At 52.3% G+C, this 24,813-nt stretch overlaps 1 protein-coding gene across 2 annotated transcripts in view; it reads right to left on the bottom strand.

Annotated features, from left to right (window-relative positions):
• Positions 1-24,813, bottom strand: part of PGM1 (phosphoglucomutase 1) — a 95,467-nt gene that overhangs the window by 29,611 nt on the left and 41,043 nt on the right. Inside the window, exons 1-2 of one of the 2 annotated variants that reach the window (XM_069738188.1) lie at positions 23,493-23,980; positions 6,366-6,528 (exon numbers count right to left, since the gene is read on the bottom strand). In XM_069738188.1, the coding sequence (XP_069594289.1) occupies positions 6,366-6,528; positions 23,493-23,738 (409 nt within the window). In that variant the 5' untranslated portion in view covers positions 23,739-23,980. Of the gene's footprint in view, positions 1-6,365; positions 6,529-23,492; positions 23,981-24,813 lie in introns of those variants that run through there. The other variant, XM_069738190.1, reaches the window with a different exon arrangement.

Genomic DNA, 24,813 nt, shown 5'->3' with positions numbered 1-24,813 from the left:
TTGTGATCTAATGCCGCCGTGTGGCCCCAGGCTCATGGAGGACTGCACTGCACCTACTGTACGAACATTGTGATCTAATGTCACCGTGTGGCCCCAGGCTCATGGGGGACTGCACTGCACCTACTGTATGAACATTGTGATCTAATGCCGCCGTGTGGCTCCAGGCTCATGGGAGACTGCACTGCACCTACTGTACGAACATTGTGATCTAATGCCGCCGTGTGGCTCCAGGCTCATGGGAGACTGCACTGCACCTACTGTACGAACATTGTGATCTAATGCTGCCGTGTGGCCCCAGGCTCATGGGGGACTGCACTGCACCTACTGTATGAACATTGTGATCTAATGCCGCCGTGTGGCTCCAGGCTCATGGGGGACTGCACTGCACCTACTGTATGAACATTGTGATCTAATGCCGCCGTGTGGCCCCAGGCTCATGGAGACTGCACTGCACCTACTGTACGAACATTGTGATCTAATGCCGCCGTGTGGCTCCAGGCTCATGGGAGACTGCACTGCACGAACATTGTGATCTAATGTCGCTGTGTGGCCCCAGGCTCATGGAGGACTGCACTGCACCTACTGTATGAACATTGTGATCTAATGCCGCAGTGTGGCCCCAGGCTCATGGGAGACTGCACTGCACCTACTGTATGAACATTGTGATCTAATGCCGCCGTGTGGCTCCAGGCTCATGGGAGACTGCACTGCACCTACTGTACGAACATTGTGATCTAATGTCGCTGTGTGGCCCCAGGCTCATGGGGGACTGCACTGCACCTACTGTACGAACATTGTGATCTAATGCCGCCGTGTGGCTCCAGGCTCATGGGAGACTGCACTGCACCTACTGTACGAACATTGTGATCTAATGCCGCCGTGTGGCTCCAGGCTCATGGGAGACTGCACTGCACCTACTGTACGAACATTGTGATCTAATGCCGCCGTGTGGCTCCAGGCTCATGGGAGACTGCACTGCACCTACTGTACGAACATTGTGATCTAATGCCGCCGTGTGGCCCCAGGCTCATGGAGACTGCACTGCACCTACTGTACGAACATTGTGATCTAATGCCGCCGTGTGGCTCCAGGCTCATGGGAGACTGCACTGCACCTACTGTACGAACATTGTGATCTAATGCCGCCGTGTGGCTCCAGGCTCATGGGGGACTGCACTGCACCTACTGTACGAACATTGTGATCTAATGCCGCCGTGTGGCTCCAGGCTCATGGGAGACTGCACTGCACGAACATTGTGATCTAATGCTGCCGTGTGGCCCCAGGCTCATGAGGGACTGCACTGCACCTACTGTACGAACATTGTGATCTAATGTCACCGTGTGGCCCCAGGCTCATGGGGGACTGCACTGCACCTACTGTACGAACATTGTGATCTAATGTCACTGTGTGGCCCCAGGCTCATGGAGAGTGCACTGCACGTACTGTATGAACATTGTGATCTAATGCCGCCGTGTGGCCCCAGGCTCATGGGGGACTGCACTGCACCTACTGTATGAACATTGTGATCTAATGCCGCCGTGTGGCCCCAGGCTCATGGAGACTGCACTGCACCTACTGTACGAACATTGTGATCTAATGACGCTGTGTGGCCCCAGGCTCATGGGGGACTGCACTGCACCTACTGTACGAACATTGTGATCTAATGCCGCTGTGTGGCCCCAGGCTCATGGGGGACTGCACTGCACCTACTGTATGAACATTGTGATCTAATGCTGCCGTGTGGCCCCAGGCTCATGGAGACTGCACTGCACCTACTGTACGAACATTGTGATCTAATGCCGCCGTGTGGCCCCAGGCTCATGGGGGACTGCACTGCACCTACTGTACGAACATTGTGATCTAATGCTGCCGTGTGGCTCCAGGCTCATGGGGGACTGCACTGCACCTACTGTATGAACATTGTGATCTAATGCCGCCGTGTGGCTCCAGGCTCATGGGAGACTGCACTGCACCTACTGTACGAACATTGTGATCTAATGCCGCCGTGTGGCCCCAGGCTCATGAGGGACTGTACTGCACCTACTGTACGAACATTGTGATCTAATGCCGCAGTGTGGCCCCAGGCTCATGGGAGACTGCACTGCACCTACTGTATGAACATTGTGATCTAATGCCGCCGTGTGGCTCCAGGCTCATTTGAGACTGCACTGCACCTACTGTACGAACATTGTGATCTAATGCCGCCGTGTGGCTCCAGGCTCATGGGAGACTGCACTGCACCTACTGTACGAACATTGTGATCTAATGCCGCCGTGTGGCTCCAGGCTCATGGGAGACTGCACTGCACGAACATTGTGATCTAATGCTGCCGTGTGGCCCCAGGCTCATGAGGGACTGCACTGCACCTACTGTACGAACATTGTGATCTAATGTCACCGTGTGGCCCCAGGCTCATGGGGGACTGCACTGCACCTACTGTACGAACATTGTGATCTAATGTCACTGTGTGGCCCCAGGCTCATGGAGAGTGCACTGCACGTACTGTATGAACATTGTGATCTAATGCCGCCGTGTGGCCCCAGGCTCATGGGGGACTGCACTGCACCTACTGTATGAACATTGTGATCTAATGCCGCAGTGTGGCCCCAGGCTCATGGGAGACTGCACTGCACCTACTGTATGAACATTGTGATCTAATGCCGCCGTGTGGCTCCAGGCTCATTTGAGACTGCACTGCACCTACTGTACGAACATTGTGATCTAATGTCGCTGTGTGGCCCCAGGCTCATGGGGGACTGCACTGCACCTACTGTACGAACATTGTGATCTAATGCCGCCGTGTGGCTCCAGGCTCATGGGAGACTGCACTGCACCTACTGTACGAACATTGTGATCTAATGCCGCCGTGTGGCTCCAGGCTCATGGGAGACTGCACTGCACGAACATTGTGATCTAATGCTGCCGTGTGGCCCCAGGCTCATGAGGGACTGCACTGCACCTACTGTACGAACATTGTGATCTAATGTCACCGTGTGGCCCCAGGCTCATGGGGGACTGCACTGCACCTACTGTACGAACATTGTGATCTAATGCCGCCGTGTGGCTCCAGGCTCATGGGAGACTGCACTGCACGAACATTGTGATCTAATGCTGCCGTGTGGCCCCAGGCTCATGAGGGACTGCACTGCACCTACTGTACGAACATTGTGATCTAATGTCACCGTGTGGCCCCAGGCTCATGGGGGACTGCACTGCACCTACTGTATGAACATTGTGATCTAATGTCGCCGTGTGGCCCCAGGCTCATGTGGGACTGCACTGCACGTACTGTATGAACATTGTGATCTAATGCCGCCGTGTGGCCCCAGGCTCATGGGGGACTGCACTGCACCTACTGTATGAACATTGTGATCTAATGCCGCCGTGTGGCCCCAGGCTCATGGGGGACTGCACTGCACCTACTGTACGAACATTGTGATCTAATGTCACTGTGTGGCCCCAGGCTCATGGGGGACTGCACTGCACCTACTGTATGAACATTGTGATCTAATGCCGCCGTGTGGCCCCAGGCTCATGGAGACTGCACTGCACCTACTGTACGAACATTGTGATCTAATGCCGCCGTGTGGCTCCAGGCTCATGGGAGACTGCACTGCACCTACTGTACGAACATTGTGATCTAATGTCGCTGTGTGGCCCCAGGCTCATGGAGGACTGCACTGCACCTACTGTATGAACATTGTGATCTAATGCCGCAGTGTGGCCCCAGGCTCATGGGAGACTGCACTGCACCTACTGTATGAACATTGTGATCTAATGCCGCCGTGTGGCTCCAGGCTCATGGGAGACTGCACTGCACCTACTGTACGAACATTGTGATCTAATGTCGCTGTGTGGCCCCAGGCTCATGGGGGACTGCACTGCACCTACTGTACGAACATTGTGATCTAATGCCGCCGTGTGGCTCCAGGCTCATGGGAGACTGCACTGCACCTACTGTACGAACATTGTGATCTAATGCCGCCGTGTGGCTCCAGGCTCATGGGAGACTGCACTGCACGAACATTGTGATCTAATGCTGCCGTGTGGCCCCAGGCTCATGAGGGACTGCACTGCACCTACTGTACGAACATTGTGATCTAATGTCACCGTGTGGCCCCAGGCTCATGGGGGACTGCACTGCACCTACTGTACGAACATTGTGATCTAATGTCACTGTGTGGCCCCAGGCTCATGGAGAGTGCACTGCACGTACTGTATGAACATTGTGATCTAATGCCGCCGTGTGGCCCCAGGCTCATGGGGGACTGCACTGCACCTACTGTATGAACATTGTGATCTAATGCTGCCGTGTGGCCCCAGGCTCATGGAGACTGCACTGCACCTACTGTACGAACATTGTGATCTAATGCCGCCGTGTGGCCCCAGGCTCATGGGAGACTGCACTGCACCTACTGTACGAACATTGTGATCTAATGCCGCCGTGTGGCCCCAGGCTCATGGGAGACTGCACTGCACCTACTGTACGAACATTGTGATCTAATGCTGCCGTGTGGCCCCAGGCTCATGGGGGACTGCACTGCACCTACTGTATGAACATTGTGATCTAATGTCGCCGTGTGGCCCCAGGCTCATGGGGGACTGCACTGCACCTACTGTATGAACATTGTGATCTAATGCCGCTGTGTGGCCCCAGGCTCATGGGGGACTGCACTGCACCTACTGTATGAACATTGTGATCTAATGCCGCAGTGTGGCTCCAGGCTCATGGGAGACTGCACTGCACTGCACGAACATTGTGATCTAATGTCGCTGTGTGGCCCCAGGCTCATGGGGGACTGCACTGCACCTACTGTACGAACATTGTGATCTAATGCCGCCGTGTGGCCCCAGGCTCATGGGAGACTGCACTGCACCTACTGTACGAACATTGTGATCTAATGCTGCCGTGTGGCCCCAGGCTCATGGGGGACTGCACTGCACCTACTGTATGAACATTGTGATCTAATGTCGCCGTGTGGCCCCAGGCTCATGGGGGACTGCACTGCACCTACTGTATGAACATTGTGATCTAATGCCGCTGTGTGTCCCCAGGCTCATGGGGGACTGCACTGCACCTACTGTATGAACATTGTGATCTAATGCCGCCGTGTGGCCCCAGGCTCATGGGAGACTGCACTGCACCTACTGTACGAACATTGTGATCTAATGTCACCGTGTGGCCCCAGGCTCATGGGGGACTGCACTGCACCTACTGTATGAACATTGTGATCTAATGCTGCCGTGTGGCCCCAGGCTCATGGGGGACTGCACTGCACCTACTGTATGAACATTGTGATCTAATGCCGCCGTGTGGCCCCAGGCTCATGGGGGACTGCACTGCACCTACTGTACGAACATTGTGATCTAATGCCGCCGTGTGGCCCCAGGCTCATGGGAGACTGCACTGCACCTACTGTACGAACATTGTGATCTAATGCCGCCGTGTGGCCCCAGGCTCATGGGGGACTGCACTGCACCTACTGTATGAACATTGTGATCTAATGTCGCCGTGTGGCCCCAGGCTCATGGAGAGTGCACTGCACCTACTGTACGAACATTGTGATCTAATGCCGCCGTGTGGCCCCAGGCTCATGGGGGACTGCACTGCACCTACTGTATGAACATTGTGATCTAATGTCGCAGTGTGGCCCCAGGCTCATGGAGGACTGCACTGCACCTACTGTACGAACATTGTGATCTAATGCCGCTGTGTGGCCCCAGGCTCATGGGGGACTGCACTGCACCTACTGTATGAACATTGTGATCTAATGTCGCAGTGTGGCCCCAGGCTCATGGAGGACTGCACTGCACCTACTGTACGAACATTGTGATCTAATGCTGCCGTGTGGCTCCAGGCTCATGGGGGACTGCACTGCACCTACTGTATGAACATTGTGATCTAATGCTGCCGTGTGGCCCCAGGCTCATGGGGGACAGCACTGCACCTACTGTACGAACATTGTGATCTAATGCTGCCGTGTGGCCCCAGGCTCATGGGGGACAGCACTGCACCTACTGTATGAACATTGTGATCTAATGCCGCTGTGTGGCCCCAGGCTCATGGGGGACTGCACTGCACCTACTGTATGAACATTGTGATCTAATGTCGCAGTGTGGCCCCAGGCTCATGGAGGACTGCACTGCACCTACTGTACGAACATTGTGATCTAATGCCGCCGTGTGGCCCCAGGCTCATGGAGGACTGCACTGCACCTACTGTATGAACATTGTGATCTAATGCCGCCGTGTGGCCCCAGGCTCATGGGAGACTGCACTGCACCTACTGTACATCTACAGGCGGAGGGGGTTCATTCTGGTTTTGCAGCCACTTGGTTAGAATTTTATTTTTCTCCCCCTCTTACCTCCATTGGAAGTGTTAAACTTAATGCCAAAGTCTCCGTTGGGGCCTCCGGGGTTGTGACTGGCCGTCAATATTATTCCACCAATGGCCTTGATCTTCCGGATGATGCAGGACACGGCCGGAGTGGACAAGATGCCGTTCTGCCCGATGACCAGACGACCGATCTGAAAACACAGGTGTGGTGACGTTACAGAAAAGCAGAGCAGACCTCATTCACACTGTGCAGGTTTCAAGACTTGGAATGGTCAGATGGGGTCTGACCTCTGTCACCTGCCGAAGCTCCTGAGAGTAAAGGGGCTGCTTGTGCTGACAGTCTCTTCCTGTGCTGCGGCGCCCCGGCCACCAGAGAACTGCAGACCGCCATCAGTCGGCCTCCTAAATGTCCATTATAAAGGCACGGCTCATCCTAGTGATAGGACTGCACTTTATATGATGGCTATACCCCTTTAAGATTCGATGAAGGAGACCAATACTTGATGCTGCCATCCTAATCACAGCCCATGAAGGCAATTCCTGCCAATCTGGAATTAGACGATTTCTGCTGCATTATTTCCGGATTAGCAGAGGGGGTCACATGTTGTGTCCAAAACAGAAAAAATATCAGTCGTGTGTCCAAAATAAAGAAATAAATTAATAATTTTAAAAATTAGCCATATTTTTGTAATTATGGACAGCCCCTTTAAGTAATGAGGTCGTCCAAGTTCCCTGATAAGACGTGAATCTAGAAAATACACAAAAAAATTGAACTGCATATACGACACCAAGGAGCCAATCAGACATCACCTCAACTTTATAAAGTAAAAGCAGTGACATGATTGGCTATTAAGGACGACTCCCTCAATTTAATTTGCTGATGTCGGCAAACACATGACCTCAGACTAGCCATTCACCGAAGACCCGGAATAGTCACTAGATTGCATATTGGAGCGGGATCTTACCCCTTTTTTTTTTTTTTTTTTTTAATTAAAGGGGTATTCCAAGATCCTATCCCAATATATAGTAAGTATAATAATAATATTAGCAAATACCTCCAATTAGAAATGTAGTATAGTTCTTCTTATTCGCATGTGCAGGGCACTGCAGTAGCTTAGCTGTTAGTGGTCGTAACCATGGATACCTAACTGACTCCGTGTATGAGTGATGGTAACCATGGATAACCAAGCAACTGTAATGCCCTGCACATGGGTTAAGTGACATAGCAAATCAGAAGAACTATACTACATTTCTAATTGGAGGTATCGATTTACTAATATCATGTAGTTTACATACAACAAAAAAAAAAAAGGCTAGACAGTAAGTTATGTATTTTAATCTGTATTAAAGCGGATATAATATATATATATATATATATATATATATATATATATATATATATATATATATATTTTTTTTTTATTATTATTATTAAATAATATAACATATAATCACTGAATATTTAAGGGAAAAAAATAAATGAATACAATATTAAAATGGCTCAAGTTGGCAAATACAAAACATTACATTTTCCAGTGAAGCAACAAAGTCAATGATCGGTATGAGAGATGGCAGTCATTCATGCCACATCTCACGCATTCATGGAATCTCGAAAGCTTCCGCTTCAAAATGTGACAAAAGGAACGAGGAGCGATGTAAAAAAAAAAAAAAAAAAAACTAATCACAAAATTCTAAAATAAATTATAGAATTCATTTTTTTTCAGTATTTATAGCACAAAAAATACTTTTTTTTACTGAAAGTGATAAAATTTACAAATACATATTTTTTAGATTTATAAAATACATAAAAAAACAAACAAACAAAAAAAAAAAAAACACAAAAATTATTCAGATACTCCAAGCTATTGTAGAAATATCCCGGGTTAATCGCACCTTACCCCGTTTGCAGCAGCCATCTGAACGATCGTTTCAATAGCAGATTTATTAAAATATCGTCCGTCTCCGCCGACGACCATAGTAGATCCCTGACGATCTCGGAGATCGATGGAAAAAAAAATGCTTTGGATAAAATTCTGAAGGTAGCTTATCTTGGTCTGGAAATAATAAGTCTTTTTTCTCAGCCCACTAGTTCCCGGTCTCTGGTCATAGTACGGCGCCGTCGGTAACGTCAGTAGCGGGATCGGGCCGTCGTCCATTGCGTTAATTCATAGAGGCCAAAAATGTACAAAAATGTCAAGAAAAATGCAAAGAGAAAGAGGCCAAATGCAGGAAACTGATTTAAGGAGCAGCAATGTCAAATCCAACAGCAAGACGCTGAACGAGGAGAGGCCAAAAATAGCTCCCAGGATGCGAGGACGATGCGGTTTCTAAGTGTAACTGAAGAACGCGGCGTACACATGTCTTTAGCCGTCAATGTCACAGGAGGGAATATTTAAACGTATACATGGATTTTACTATACACCTTAGCAGGATCATCCACCGGGGAGCAGGGATCGCTGGGGTCTCATGCATGTTGGGAGGAGACTAGGACGGCACCCGGTGGGCACAGAATGAGCAGCTCTCCTGGATCTCACAGTAGCCCTGGTGCGGTGCCAGCCAACGCCAGGCAGAGACCGCTCCAGAGTGACAAATGCGTAAGAGCCTCCGCGGAGATCACCCCGGACCAAGTGTATGGAGATCTATACACATTATATACAACCCTGAGATTAATTATATACAGCCCGGGTCATTAGTGTCTGGCCCTCTGCAAAAAAGGCCAACAATCCTTGGCACTGCCTGGAGCTCTAGTGTCTCTCTCTCCTGCAGAGATCTTGAGTGATGTCCGGCTCTCTAGTGTCTCTCTCCTGCAGAGATACTGGGTGATATCCTGCTCTCTAAAAGCACTCTCTCCTGCAGAGATCCCGGTGACGTCCTGCTCTCTAGCATCTCTACTGTAGGAATCCTGGGTAACATCCTGCTCTCTAGTGTCTATCGTACAGGGATCCTGGGTGATGTCCTGCTCTCTAGTGTCTCTCCTGCAGAGATTCCGGTGACATCTCGCTCTCTAGAGTCTCTCTATCCTACAGGGATCCAGGGTGACGTCTTGCTCTCTAGTGTCTCTGTCCTGCAGGAAACCTGGGTGACGTCCTGCTCTCTAGTGTCTCTGTCCTGCAGGAAACCTGGGTGATGTCCTGCTCTCTAGTGTCTCTGTCCTGCAGGAAACCTGGGTGATGTCCTGCTCTCTAGTGTCTCTGTCCTGCAGGAAACCTGGGTGATGTCCTGCTCTCTAGTGTCTCTCTCCAGCAGAGATCCCGGTGACATCACGCTCTCTAGTGTCTCTGTCCTACAGGGATCCTGGGTGACGTCCCGCTCTCTAGTGTCTCTCCTGCAGGAAACCTGGGTGACGTCCTGCTCTCTGGTGCCAGGCAGACCAGACGACGCATTCGGACACATGCACACCGACACTGCCAGCTTCCAGTGCTCATGTCATTATAACCTGGAGACATGCGCTGATCTCCTGCACTTTGCTCTCACACATATTTATACACATTTCTAATTGAGTTATCTGCCCAGAATGCTTTTCCGCCAGGAATTTGTCAGAGGTAACGTCTGTGGCCATAGAAGCTCCTCTGTAACCGGACCAGAACGTAACACCTGTTTCTCTTCCCTCCTCGCTGACCTTTGCTCACAGTCCACAAGTTGGGGATAGGTGGACACAGACTGGTATTTAGTTCCCAAGTCCCGTAACCTAATCCTTTCTAATTTCATTAAGGTCACAGGAACAAGAATCTGCCCATTAGTGACTGTAAATAGGAGCGCAGCACCCTGGAGAGCCAGAAGGGGGAGCCACGAAAACAATCAAATCTGGGGCCATTCACCTCTCCGGGGAGTCACGTAGTAGATTTATATGCGGGAAGCTATACGTGCCCTGTACATTCACTATGTGTCATTATATAACAAGTGAGAGGCAGTGACAGGTGTTATATGTGAGGGTCGCTATGTGTCCCCCAGGATGCACATAGAAGCGTATTGAGGCCGCTGGAGTGCATTGCAGTCATAGGCATAGCTGTGATTGCAGTGCAAAATAAAAGTAAGTTTGGTCTTCGACAAGCTATTTGCCCCAGTCAGATTTAAGAAAACATAGCATGGGATTTTATTTTTGGAGCAGACTACAGGATGGTAGTGGGGCGCTCCAATCCCCCCAGGCCGGGTCTTACAATTGGCCTATAGCCACAGATTCCATTTAAAAACCCTGCAGCAAAGGGTTAGGTGTGTCAGTGTTGGTTTATAAACTTGCAGAGCAGGAGGCTCTGCAAGGCTCAGCCTGTGTAATGCAACACGGAGCCAAGCAAAGTCAAAAGGCCTGGCACCCTTCAGCGTAGCACGGTGGTGCAGTCACCCACAGCAACAAGTCTCGGATACGAACTATCTTGATTCCCGGCTGCTATCCGGAGGATACCGTGTGCTGTTTACTTTGTGAGTTCAGGACATTAAACCACATTTGTTTTGAACTTTCCCGGGTCACTGCCTGTCTGTCTGTCACACTGCACCAACCCAACTGCACTACACAAGCCATAGGCGATGGACGGTTTGTTAGAGATTTTAGCGGCTTTCTAGGTCTCAAAATCAGATCTCTGAAAATTGCCACAAGTTTATCAACTTTTTCAATATCACAATTCTGTGCCAATCCTCTGCAAATATCTAACGCTAAAAAAAAAATGTAACAACCAACAAACATTAACAGCAATAATAATAAATAATATTATTAATATTAAGTCTTCCAGGGTATGAAGAGTTTTTAGCACCTTATAGTTTTTCAGTAAATAGTGCCCCTAGTGGTGGCAATGAGGAATTACATAAATGAAATGTGAAGCATTGACTTTGCAAAGGACAGTCCTGGTTCACAAATCAGGGTTAAAAAATCTGTTGATAAATATCTGATCTATTTTTTTCCTAAGACACAACTAGCTGACGCACTGCAGATCAAGGTCGAGCCCTCAGTGGGCGTTCCCTCTGAGGCTGCAGGTCGAGCCCTCAGTGGGCGTTCCCTCTGAGGCTGCAGGTCGAGCCCTCAGTGGGCGTTCCCTCTGAGGCTGCAGGTCGAGCCCTCAGTGGGCGTTCCCTCTGAGGCTGCAGGTCGAGCCCTCAGTGGGCGTTCCCTCTGAGGCTGCAGGTCGAGCCCTCAGTGGGCGTTCCCTCTGAGGCTGCAGGTCGAGCCCTCAGTGGGCGTTCCCTCTGAGGCTGCAGGTCGAGCCCTCAGTGGGCGTTCCCACTGAGGCTGCAGGTCGAGCCCTCAGTGGGCGTTCCCTCTGAGGCTGCAGGTCGAGCCCTCAGTGGGCGTTCCCTCTGAGGCTGCAGGTCGAGCCCTCAGTGGGCGTTCCCTCTGAGGCTGCAGGTCGAGCCCTCAGTGGGCGTTCCCTCTGAGGCTGCAGGTCGAGCCCTCAGTGGGCGTTCCCTCTGAGGCTGCAGGTCGAGCCCTCAGTGGGCGTTCCCTCTGAGGCTGCAGGTCGAGCCCTCAGTGGGCGTTCCCTCTGAGGCTGCAGGTCGAGCCCTCAGTGGGCGTTCCCTCTGAGGCTGCAGGTCGAGCCCTCAGTGGGCGTTCCCTCTGAGGCTGCAGGTCGAGCCCTCAGTGGGCGTTCCCTCTGAGGCTGCAGGTCGAGCCCTCAGTGGGCGTTCCCTCTGAGGCTGCAGGTCGAGCCCTCAGTGGGCGTTCCCTCTGAGGCTGCAGGTCGAGCCCTCAGTGGGCGTTCCCTCTGAGGCTGCAGGTCGAGCCCTCAGTGGGCGTTCCCTCTGAGGCTGCAGGTCGAGCCCTCAGTGGGCGTTCCCTCTGAGGCTGCAGGTCGAGCCCTCAGTGGGCGTTCCCTCTGAGGCTGCAGGTCGAGCCCTCAGTGGGCGTTCCCTCTGAGGCTGCAGGTCGAGCCCTCAGTGGGCGTTCCCTCTGAGGCTGCAGGTCGAGCCCTCAGTGGGCGTTCCCTCTGAGGCTGCAGGTCGAGCCCTCAGTGGGCGTTCCCTCTGAGGCTGCAGGTCGAGCCCTCAGTGGGCGTTCCCTCTGACGCTGCAGGTCGAGCCCTCAGTGGGCGTTCCCTCTGACGCCGCAGGTCGAGTGCTCAGTGGGTGTTCCCTGTGATGATGCAGATCATTGTTGAGCCCATTGATTGGATGCAACAGTCACGCAGATAGACAGCACATGATGGAGTGGGCAGCCTTAGTACTTACCATGGAGCACTAATTTCTTATTTTATTCCTTTGTGACCCGTTTAATACATTTGCTCTCACATTGTGTATTTCAATAGAAATGTAGGAATCGCTAGTTATGCATTTTCCTCCCATGTACTAGACACGGATATGGGCCATGTAAATGATTGTACGTTCACTGTCATTTGTTTGTAAAGCCCCTGCAACCTTTGATCAGGACGTGGCGTTTTATACCCAAGGCCAGAATTGTCCGGCTCCTCTGCTCTTATGTCCCGTATTATGGAAGGCAATCAGGGGCTTCAGCTTTCAAACTTGTGACCCCCTTCAGGAATAAGGGGAGGGGGACTTATTGGTCCTAGTCACTAGAATACACTGGTTTAGTTTATCGTCCGCTGAAGTTTTCTATACAGATAAATTAAGATATTTAGAATCGTAATGGGATCGACTAAGTCCGGCCACAATTATTAACGTGATAGCAAGGTCACCCGAAAGAGAAGAATCAATGCACATCGTCACCAAGTCAGAGACAAAAGAGAAAATGCTGCAGAGTTTTATGGATGGTTTAAATAAAAAAATTAAATGTAAAAGTGGTGATTTCCCTATACCCTTCATAGCCACAGATTCAGAAATTTGGTTGCAATTGTGCCCAAAATTGCAGCTCAGCCCATTGGCAAAATTATGGCAGATCCCTGCTATATAGGGAAGAAGTGACCCCACCTGTCCCCCATTTACTGGGGACATGGCTTTTTAGTAACACCTCCATATATTTGGTTGCTGCAATACCCAGAACTTCATCTGAGTCTCATTCGCAGACTTATGGAAGATGCAGACCCCACCAATGGGACCCCCATCTGTCTCCAGACAGGGGCCCCACTGCACGCTACACTGATGGGAGCAGCATCTGCTATACATTTATGGCATGTCTATAGGAAATGTATGAGGCTCTTCAGTGAAATACCAGGTGGAGCTCCACAGCAAGCGGACAACACGTACTTCACCCCCCTCAAACTGATTGACTATCAAAGGTTTGATCATCACCTTTAAAGATGCAGAAATGCCCTTAAATCATTATATAACAAGTAGTACGGAGCTGATACGTCTCACAGTTGAGGGTTGTTACAGTGTATCCACCCTTCACAATCCTACACACATCAGTGGCACAAATCTCTCTCCTGTCCTGATAGTTTGCTACAATGTGTCAGTCTGATGCAATGTTCTCAGTATCGGCCGACACAGCTGGAACCTCTGAATGTTTCTATTCACTGACAGCAGCAGGAATGATATAAATGCTCATATGGCGACAGCATTGTATCTGAATTCTCCAGACGCATTGTTTCAGCAGGTCCAGGGACACGAGTTACAGGTCATGTGAGATTGACTTGACCTTTATTGTCATTGATTTATTGCTCGCTGGCTGCGGATTACCTATTGTATCTGTCCTTGTATTGCAGTCCTGGTATTGTTCTACTATCTTTGGGAAACAAAGGCACAATGTTTGAATGTTGTTAATATGTGGATGACCCATTTGTGCCCTGCAAATATGTATGTAGGACAATCTATGCATGTGGTCTGCACACTCCGCAGTGAGGGATGGCCTCCTGCCACCTTTCCCCAAGCCTGTGGTGGAATGACTGAATGAGGAGTTGTGACCTACAAAAAGGAGGATCTGCCTGTGATCTGCCAACTGAAGAAATAATAGCTGCCTCACTGACCATCACTGAACCCTCAAAGACATTATTTAGAGAATCCGGGTTGGGACCATCAGGTCACCTGGCCTCATACATCAATGGAGTGTCCGCTTCCTAAGCTTGTCGTTACCCCTCTCGGTGGAGCCAGTGGTGGGGGTACTCGGCCCTAATCTCGGTGAGTCAGTGGAAGGTTGAGACTCTGTAATTTGCACCATCTCGGGTATTTGCTGGGACTCTTCTGTATGCTATTGTGTGTTGAGGGTTAATAAATTATTGCCACACTGTTTTACCCTCACCTTATGTTGTCTGGGTAGTGTTCTGCCCACGAGGCGAAAGCTGGCGTTCAGTCGAAGTCAAAAGACAGCCGGTCCAGTGGACGAGAGCACCCACCGACCCTGTGTCAACAGCTCAGGAATAGGGAAGCAGGATTTACAGCAGCTGCAGAACTTATCAAACACAGGCCTGCCAACTTCTGGAAAAGGAGGACCATTTAAAGAGGTCTGTTTTTCATCTGCCAACATCTGTGAAAGGGCCACGTTAAAGAGGTTGGTTTTTTTGCAAAATGAAACACTGGGAGCAGACAGGTAAATTACGTAAATAAAGAACCGTTACTTTCCCACTTAGGCTACTTTCACACTAGCGTCGGTACGGGCCCGTCGCAGTGCGTCAGGCCGACGTACCGACGCATGCTGTGAAGTAAAAGCACAACGGGGCAGCGGATGCAGTTTTACAATGCATCCGCTGCCCCATTGTAAGGTCCGGGGAGGAGGGGGCGGAGTTCCGGCCGCGCATGCGCGGTCGGAAAAAGCGGACCCGACGGACAAAAAAAACCTTGCAAGCAACGTTTTTTTGTCCCGACGGACTGCAAAAACACGTCGCATCCATCGCACGACAGATGCAACATGTGGCAATCCATCGCAATGCGTCGCTAATCAAAGTCTATGGAGAAAAAACGCATCCTGCAGGCAACTTTGCAGGATGCGTTTTTTCTTCAAAACGACGAATTGTGATGTGCGTCGAACGACGCTAGTGTGAAAGTAGCCTAAGGCCCCTGTTGCTCCAGCGCCACATCTACGCCTCGCCGTATGGTTGTTTGCATACAGGGTTGCAGTTATGAAATCACATCTACGACAAGTGACCGCTGCAGACAAATCACTATTCTCAGAAGTGATGCTGAAGTAGATGAACCAGCATCGCTAAGGTCAGTGATTGGCTGCAGCGGTCACATTAGATAAAGCGTAAGCACTGTAGCCTTAAAAGACAGTAAGGAGCAGAAGTGCTGTAGCGACAGGGGATCTAATACGTTATATTAAAGCAATAAAGGGTTACCAAAATAGTACGTTATCTTCTATCCATGGACCCCGGAGACCCTGAGGATGGGGCTCTGTAACCAAGGAATCAGGCTCTGCAGAGCCCCACCTTGAATGGAGCCGGGGTGTCCATGCTCGACCTCGGGTCCGTTCACTGCCTATGTGTCCGGCAGAGAGGGTGAAGTATGAGCACCATGCGATCCAATCATGGCAGCGCTGTGCCAGGCCCGGTTCTTGGGATCAGAATGTCAGCAATCAGCCAGTAATCCGGTGGATAGGGAATAACTTACTATTCAAGTAAAATCTCTATTATCCTGCCTTTCCCACAAGTATTTACTGAAAATAGATAACCCCTTTAAACCATTAGCGCGAGGCTGACCCCCGGCCTCATGACGGTGCCACTTTTTGGACACCCCCAGTTCACATGCACTATCCACGGATCTCCTCCTCCCTCCATTAACCAGAATGGAAAGAGCGGGTCATTGGCCGGACCCCTTCCATGACTGCAACTCGGGGTTCATATACCCTAAACACAGCTGTAATTCCAGGACCGCAAGAGGTTCTGCAGCTCCACAAATCATATTGGGGCCCTGTTGTAATCAGGCCTCAGTGATGAAGCTACAGAACAGACCCTACAATGTGGCCACATTACGGCCCGGCTCTACTCCGATAGCGATGGACAGGTCGGGCGTGGAGCCTCTGGATCTTCATGGCCTGGAGTAAGACCTTTCCTAAAAACCATTTATGTGAAGAGTCCACACCCGGTGATTCATCAGCTGAACATGAAGGAGCGGCAGCGACATTTGTACAAATGCCAAACCCTGTTACCACCGCACATGTGCAGAGCCAGGATACCACAGCACAGCTAGTGGCCGTTCTATGGTACTGCAGCTCAGCTCTCATTGAAGCATACGCATCTGAGCCGCAGTACCCGAGAACGGCCACTAGCTGTGCTGTTCAGACTGCTCCCGCCACAAACAGCTGATCGGTTCCAATCCAGTGCCAAGTGTTGGACCCCCCTGAACTGATCCTGAAGACCGATGCTGAGGAAGGGTCTTCAATATATAAGTCCTGGAATCCCCTGGGACAGCCCTGCACACTACCACTGTAAACTACTCTCAGTGATCTCCTAACACTGAACTATGGCCTTACAAGACAGGAGATCACAGCTGTCAATCACACTGAGCCCCATCACAATCAGCAGTATAAGGGGGGGGACAGAGCCGGGAATACTCTCCCACCTGAACTGACGTCAGACGTGGAGACATAGCTGAGGTGGAGCAGCAGCTGAGACGCCAGTACACGGTGGTCTAGAGGGTTCGGCTTTATTACCCCACGCGCAGCCATCGCTCAACCCCCATCCATCAGTCCGGAGAGATCCCTGGAGGTACAGTAATGGTGGACGGCCCCCGCAGCCCCAATAGCTCAGCTACATCATACAGACGCATCGTTACTGCCGGCTCGGCGGCGTCCTTGTCTCATGCATTGCAAATTAGAGTTTATTCACACACAGCGGTTTTCATCTAACAAGAAAAAAAAAAAAAGAGGGCAGGAGGATTTCCAAAATCTCATTCACAAGGTGCATGTTTTCATTGCGGTTTTTTACGGTGATGAGGGGTCAATTCCTCCAGTGTTTTTACTGCGCTGTTTCTCCATTGAGATCAATATCACCAATAATGTGCGATTCCTGCTGTGGTCTTCTGACTATAGCCGAAGCTCTTCATGCAGAGAAAAAATATATATATATATTTTAATAAAAAAACCGATGTGTGAGCATAACCTTAAAAGATGTCTACCTTAGAAGGACGTAGATCTGGGGATTTATTATGATGGAATATAGGCTGAACTGGATGGACAAATGTCTTTTTTCGGCCTTACTAACTATGTTACTATGTTACTGATGAAAACCGGTGCAGGCGCCCCCATACTCGCAGCAGTCAGACCCTCAGTATTGACAGCCATACAGTAGAGGATCGGTGTACACGGCTCTTATAGAGGGTCTGTACGCGGCCCCCTCATCCTCACTGCACTCCTCTGCAGCAGTCAGTGGATGCGGCCCCTTGCAGCTCTTGGAAGAGACGTGAGAAACATTCAGGAAAGTTTTTCAAAAACGAACAGAGGACAATCCGAGGCCTCGTGCCAAACACAGGAACCAGGGGTACAGAGCCGGGGCGGGGGTACAGAGCCAGGGTACACGGGGCGGGGTACAGAGCCGGGGTACACGGGGCGGGGGTACAGAGCCGGGATACACGGGTCGGGGGTACAGAGCCGGGATACACGGGGCGGGGGTACAGAGCCAGGGTACACGGGGTGGGGTACAGAGCCAGGGTACACGGGGCGGGGTACAGAGCCAGGGTACACGAGGCGGGGGTACAGAGCCGGGATACACGGGGCGGGGGTACAGAGCCGGGGTACACGAGGCGGGGGTACAGAGCCGGGGTACACGAGGCGGGGGTACAGAGCCGGGGTACACGGGGCGGGGTACAGAGCCAGGGTACACGAGGCGGGGTACAGAGCCAGGGTACACGAGGCGGGGGTACAGAGCCAGGGTACACGGGGCGGGGGTACAGAGCCAGGGTACACGGGGCGGGGGTACATAGCCGGGGTACACGAGGCGGGGGTACAGAGCCGGGGTACACGAGGCGGGGGTACAGAGCCGGGGTACACGAGGCGAGGGTACAGAGCCGGGGTACACGAGGCGGGGGTACAGAGCCGGGGTACACGAGGCGAGGGTACAGAGCCGGGGTACACGAGGCGGGGGTACAGAGCCAGGGTACACGGGGCGGGGGTACATAGCCGGGGTACACGAGGCGGGGGTACAGAGCCGGGGTACACGAGGCGGGGGTACAGAGCCGGGGTGGCACATCTACAGCCTCCGTCCAGTAATACTGTGCCATTCTGTGATGTTACGTCTATGCTACACGGCGACACTGAAAATCACAGCGACACACCGACACTGCATGTGGCGACTTCTTGTAGTGCACGTGTGTCGGATATTCGGTCGCTGGTTGCATGTCGCACCCGACTCACTTGCCAGAAACTTCAGTGAAAGACGCAACATGCGACTCGGATGAGAAGTTGACAACATAAATGTATGTTGTGCAACTTTTCAGAAAAATATTGATCAAGTGACATGTCGCCGTGAAGCCCCAGCCTAAGGGCTCGTTCACACAAGCGCAGTCATCGGCCGAGTGCTCTGGGATGTTTTATCGGACGGCACTAAGCCCAATGTTATATTATGGGGCAGAGCAGATCTGAAATTATTTTCTCAGGCCAAACCACAGGAGAACAAAATCAATAGTGGCAAATCGTATCACACTCACCCATAGAAGTCTATAGGTGTGTGTAAAACATCGGACTGCACTCAGATGTCATCCAGGTGCAGCCCAATTACTGCGGATACAGACAATGGAGAAGATAAGATGGCGATACAAGTTCTCCATCTTCTCCACACCTGTGCTGCGATTCTGTCATGAAAGAATATACGCCATTGTGACCGCGGCCCAAAGCGTACAATCCGATTAATCAAAAAGATAACACACATCCATGTTACGTGTACGTCCGATGAAGATGTATAAGTGTGAACTGAGCTTACGGAAAATTTTCAGCACATATGAAGATCCGCCATCCGGGGTCATCGGTCGCATTATAAATCAGGACGATCACCGCTGACATAAATGAGCGGTTCAGCTTTAATCCCTTTAATACTGGACCAAGTGGACATTGGCTGCGATCCTGACGAGCCGTTATAGGGGCCATATAATAAGTGCATTACTAGAGGGAGGAAGTTCCCCACGTGTCGGTCACATCCCCACCGCTGTCATCAGTGGCACATTGTTACATTGTGGTGAAATGTTGCTACATTGTTACTATGTGGCCACACAGAGGACGCCTATTGGGAAAGGTGATCATGCCTTGAGAACCGGCCCCCGTATACTGAAAACCGCCTATAATCCGGCTCCATTTACATTTCCATTATGTCCGTTTTACGATCACTGCAGATTTAGAAGCCTTATTCCCCAGAATGTTGCATTCTTGCACATATTATGGGCTTTAGACATTTTTTTTTTAATGCAACTCCTGTCTCATCTTATACCGGCCACTTGGGGGCCCTACTGTGCTTCTTCTCTTGGGGTTTTCCTCCCCTACAGCCCACTGGCACTCTCCTCGCCCCTCACATGGTCACATCACATGCAAAAACGGGCACCAAACCGCTTCCAATTCACTGCTCCCTCGTAACTGGTGCATCGTTCAGTGCCACATCGCTCGGCAGCACGTCACCGCCTGTGCGGACACCTCCACCACAAGGGACTGATGACGCTGCCGAGTATACAGCAAGCCCCGATCTAATGGCCATGACAGTAGTGCATGCCCACTGGCCAGAGCCCTGCGATCCTCCTACCACCTGCAGGCATGCCCGGTGCCCACCCGGAGTAACAGGCGTGCAGTGCAACATAATGCCGTCACACTGGGCCCAATGATCAGCGGGGGCGCCGGTGATGCCAGAAGGACGTTTTCTGGGCTCTGTCCCTGCAGCCACTGGATCGGCTCCTGCTAATCTTTTTACTCAACTCTAACAACCAATCAAGGTGTTACACGTGAAGCACTTAAAGGAATTGTCCAGTAATTTGATATTGATGACATATCCTTGAGAGAGAGGTCAGCAATAACAGATCAGTGATGGTCCAACACCCACCAACTAGGAGGTCCAGGTCAATGTGGCCGCTTAGCTCCGGTCTATGCAGGGTGCATGTGGATGTGACGCGTACCACCTAAAGTCTATACAGACCCAGTGCCCCCTGCATGGCTGCACCCCTCTAGGCACCGACGACTTGTCTCCAAAGCTCCAGACCTCAATCCAATCGATTAGGGATGAGCTGGAAAATCGAGTCCGATCAATGGAGGCCGCACTGATCAGCGCCCGGGTCTTACGGGATCTGCTGCCGGCAGGACACCGTCAGGGGAGGGGGCTTGTGGCGTCCATACCTTAATGGGGGTTCACAAGTGGGGGCTACACAATATGAGGTGTTTTAATGTCACGGCTGATCAATTTCTATCTTCCAGCCTTTGTTTCATTCATTTCTCATCCCTTCAGTTTCTATTTAAAGGGCCTGCGGTTATCACTGACATACAATCACAGGCGGCTGTAAGCGCACACTCCAGCCTGGATTCCTGCAAGGTCACTTTAAATGTCAAAGGTCACATGATGCCAAGGTGACACCAAGATCATGTTGTCTGGCCAGGCTGCAAGAATCAGCTGTTCCCCTGCGGCAGATGCTTCTCTATGGGCCCCGTGGTTCGTCCTACCAGGGTGTAATGATCTGTACAGTAAGGCTATGTGCACACGTCAGGTTTTTTTCCTGACAAAATCCGGAGAAATCTGCCAGAAAATCGCGTTTTTTTCCGCGCGTTTTTCTCGCGTTTTTTGCGCGGATTTTTTGCGGATTTTTTGCGTTTTTTTTTTTTTTTTCCTGAATGCATGAAATCCGCAGAAAATCCGCAAAAAGAATGAGCATGGCCATTCTTTTTGCGGATTGCGTTTTTTTTGCGGAAAAAAACGCATACATCTGCACAAAAAATGCGGAATGCATTCTAAATGATAGGATGCATTATTTGAGCGTTTTTTATGCGGATTTATAGCGTTTTTATCGGGAAAATCCGCAAAAAAAACGCGAAAAATCCGGACGTGTGCACATACCCTAAAGGCGGGAGGGGCAGATATAGCGATCAGATCTGTACTGACGTCAGAGCCAAAGTCATCAGGCAGGAAGGAGGCAGAGAACTAGAGGCTGTGGTACTACAGGTCTCAGCAATACAGGTGCTACAATGATGTAATGCCCTATATAATGTTCGCAGACCTGCAGCACATTGCCCCCTAATGTCACTGGGCCTGAAGGACTCTGGACCCCAAAATAAGTCCTTCTGCAGAACATTAAAGCTCAGCTTGAACTCCAGTCCCTACTGACCCGCAGCCTCCTGCGCCCCGGCATCCCCCGACCCACAGCCTCCCGCGCCCCGGCATCCCCCGACCCACAGCCTCCCGCGCCCCGGCATCCCCCGACCCGCAGCCTCCTGCACCCCGGCATCCCCCGACCCACAGCCTCCCGCGCCCCGGCATCCCCCGACCCGCAGCCTCCTGCACCCCGGCATCCCCCGACCCGCAGCCTCCTGCACCCCGGCATCCCCCGACCCGCAGCCTCCTGCACCCCAGCATCCCCCGACCCGCAGCCTCCTGCACCCCGGCATCCCCCGACCCGCAGCCTCCTGCACCCCGGCATCCCCCGACTCGCAGCCTCCTGCACCCCGGCATCCCCCGACCCGCAGCTTCCTGCACCCCGGCATCCCCGACCCGCAGCCTCCTGCGCCCCGGCATCCCCCGACCCGCAGCCTCCTGCGCCCCGGCATCCCCCGACCCGCAGCCTCCGGCACCCCCCAACCCGCAGCTTCCTGCATCCCCCGACCCGCAGCCTCCTGAGCTCCGGCATCCCCCGACCCGCAGCCTCCTGCACCCCGGCATCCCCCGACCAGCAGCCTCCTGAGCCCCGGCATCCCTCGACCCGCAGCCTCCTGAGCCCCGGCATCCCTCGACCCGCAGCCTCCTGAGCCCCGGCATACCCCGACCCACAGCCTCCTGCACCCCGGCATCCCCCGACCGGCAGCCTCCTGCGCCCACATAGTTCATGACCTGCAGCCTCCTGCATCTCCTGACCAGCACAGACTATGTGCCCCATAATAATTGCTTTCTAGAGACTTGCAATCCATCATGATGTTCTTGAAGCACTTTGACCCGTCTCTATGCTACTTTACCCTTGAGCTCATCACTTCTACTGTCTACCCTTCCTTCCTAATCTGCAGCACATCGCCCCCCACCTCCTCTCTGCAGCACATCGCTCCCCCTCCTCCTCCTCTCTGCAGCACATCGTTCCCTCCTCTCTGCAGCACATCGCTCCCCCTCCTCCTCCCTGCAGCACATCGCTCCCCCCTCCTCCTCTCTGCAGCACATCGCTCCCTCCTCTCTGCAGCACATCGCTCCCTCCTCTCTGCAGCACATCGCTCCCCCCTCCTCCTCTCTGCAGCACATCGCTCCCCCCTCCTCCTCTCTGCAGCACATCGCTCCCCCCTTCTCCTCTCTGCAGCACATTGCTCCCTCCTCTCTGGAGCAGCACATCGCTCCCCCCCTTCTCCTCTCTGCAGCACATCGCTCCCTCCTCTCTGCAGCACATCGCTCCCTCCTCTCTGCAGCACATCTCTCCCTCCTCTCTGCAGCACATCGCTCCCCCCTTCTCTGCAGCACATCGCTCCCTCCTCTCTGCAGCACATCGCTCCCTCCTCTCTGCAGCACATCGCTCCCTCCTCTCTGCAGCACATCGCTCCCTCTTCTCTGCAGCACATCGCTCCCTCTTCTCTGCAGCACATCGCTCCCTCCTCTCTGCAGCACATCGCTCCCTCCTCTCTGCAGCACATCGCTCCCCCCTCTCTGCAGCACATCGCTCGCTCCTCTCTGCAGCACATCGCTCCCCCTCTCTGCAGCACATCGCTCCCTCCTCTCTGCAGCACATCGCTCCCCCCTCCTCCTCTCTGCAGCACATCGCTCCCCCCTCCTCCTCTCTGCAGCACATCGCTCCCCCCTCCTCCTCTCTGCAGCACATCGCTCCCCCCTTCTCCTCTTTGCAGCACATTGCTCCCTCCTCTCTGGAGCAGCACATCGCTCCCCCTCCTCTCTGCAGCACATCGCTCCCTCCTCTCTGCAGCACATCGCTCCCTCCTCTCTGCAGCACATCGCTCCCTCCTCTCTGCAGCACATCGCTCCCTCCTCTCCGCAGCACATCGCTCCCCCCTTCTCTGCAGCACATCGCTCCCTCCTCTCTGCAGCACATCGCTCCCTCCTCTCTGCAGCACATCGCTCCCTCTTCTCTGCAGCACATCGCTCCCTCCTCTCTGCAGCACATCGCTCCCCCCTCTCTGCAGCACATCGCTCCCCCTCTCTGCAGCACATCGCTCCCGTATCTGCACACCACTCACCCCGTTGGCCGCAGCGATCTGGATGATGAGCTGAATCGCCTCCGCATTGTAGAAGCGGCCGTCGCCCCCGACCACCAGCGCCCCCTCCGGCCGCTCCCCGGGCTCGGTGCAGGAGATGATGCTCTGGATGAAGTTCTGCGCGTAGTTCGGGCTCTTCTGGAACACGGTGACCCGCTTCCGCAGGCCGCTGGTGCCCGGCTTCTGGTCCGGGAAAGCCTTGGTCTTCACTACCTGAATGTTCACCATTGTGCTCTGCCGGGAAGGACGAGGCTGCGCCGGAGACCTCAGTGTGCGCACAGGCCGCTCCGTGCACGGGGAGGGACCGGAGCCAGTGACAACCAGTGCCCGGTGTCGGAGCTGTCAGTGCGGGCAGCCCGGCCCTCCTCACCGCCCAATGAGGGGCGTCCGCCCGCCCACTGCCCGGAATCACGTCCGCGTGCCTCCTGTGTGCAGACGTGCGAGTATTGCTGGTAGCTGTCGCCCACAGCAACCTATCAGCTCACGGCTTTCATTTCATAACATAAAATCTGGAAAATGATTGGATGGCAGCTGTTGCCCACAGCATCCTTAACCCCAATCAGCTCACGGCTTAAATTATCATAACATGAAAGCTGAAATTCGGTTGGTTGTTGGCAGCTATTGCCCACAGCAACCAATCAGCTCACTGCTTTCATTTTCATGAAAGCTGGAATCTGATTGGTCCTTAGTAACCATTTAGCAGTTTTCAAGGTCATAACATGAAAGCTGGAATCTGATTGCTTGTTGGCAACTGTTGCCTACAGCAACCAATCAGCTCACTGCTTTCATATTCCAAACATGAAAAGTGGAATCTCATTGGTTGCTATGCGCAATTGTTCTTGGCCCTTAAACAAAAAAAAAAATTTCAACTGCCAGCATGTTCTGGTGACTTCCTGCTGGGAGTTGTAGATTCTGGAGAACTGCAGAGCTATAGACAAAAGTGTGCACATCAGTCTGCCGTAACATTAAAGGGGTTATACATTTGTAAAAAAAAATATATATATATACAGGGGGCTGAGAGGAGAGATATACTGCAGGATGGGGCTGTATACAGGGGGCTGAGAGGAGTGATATACTGCAGGATGGGGCTGTTTACAGGGAGCTGAGAGGAGAGACATACTGCAGGATGGGGCTGTATACAGGGGGCTGAGGATATACTGCAGAATGGGGCTGTATATAGGGGGCTGAGAGGAGAGATATACTGCAGGATGGGGCTGAGAGGGGTGATATACTGCAGGATGGGGCTGTATACAGGGGGCGGAGGATATACTGCAGGATGGGGCTGTATCCAGGGGGCTGAGAG

The sequence above is a fragment of the Ranitomeya imitator genome, chromosome 8, assembly GCF_032444005.1.
Source record: "Ranitomeya imitator isolate aRanImi1 chromosome 8, aRanImi1.pri, whole genome shotgun sequence".
In the NCBI taxonomy this organism is placed as follows: domain Eukaryota; kingdom Metazoa; phylum Chordata; class Amphibia; order Anura; family Dendrobatidae; genus Ranitomeya; species Ranitomeya imitator.
This window is presented reverse-complemented; position numbering and strand designations above follow the sequence as displayed.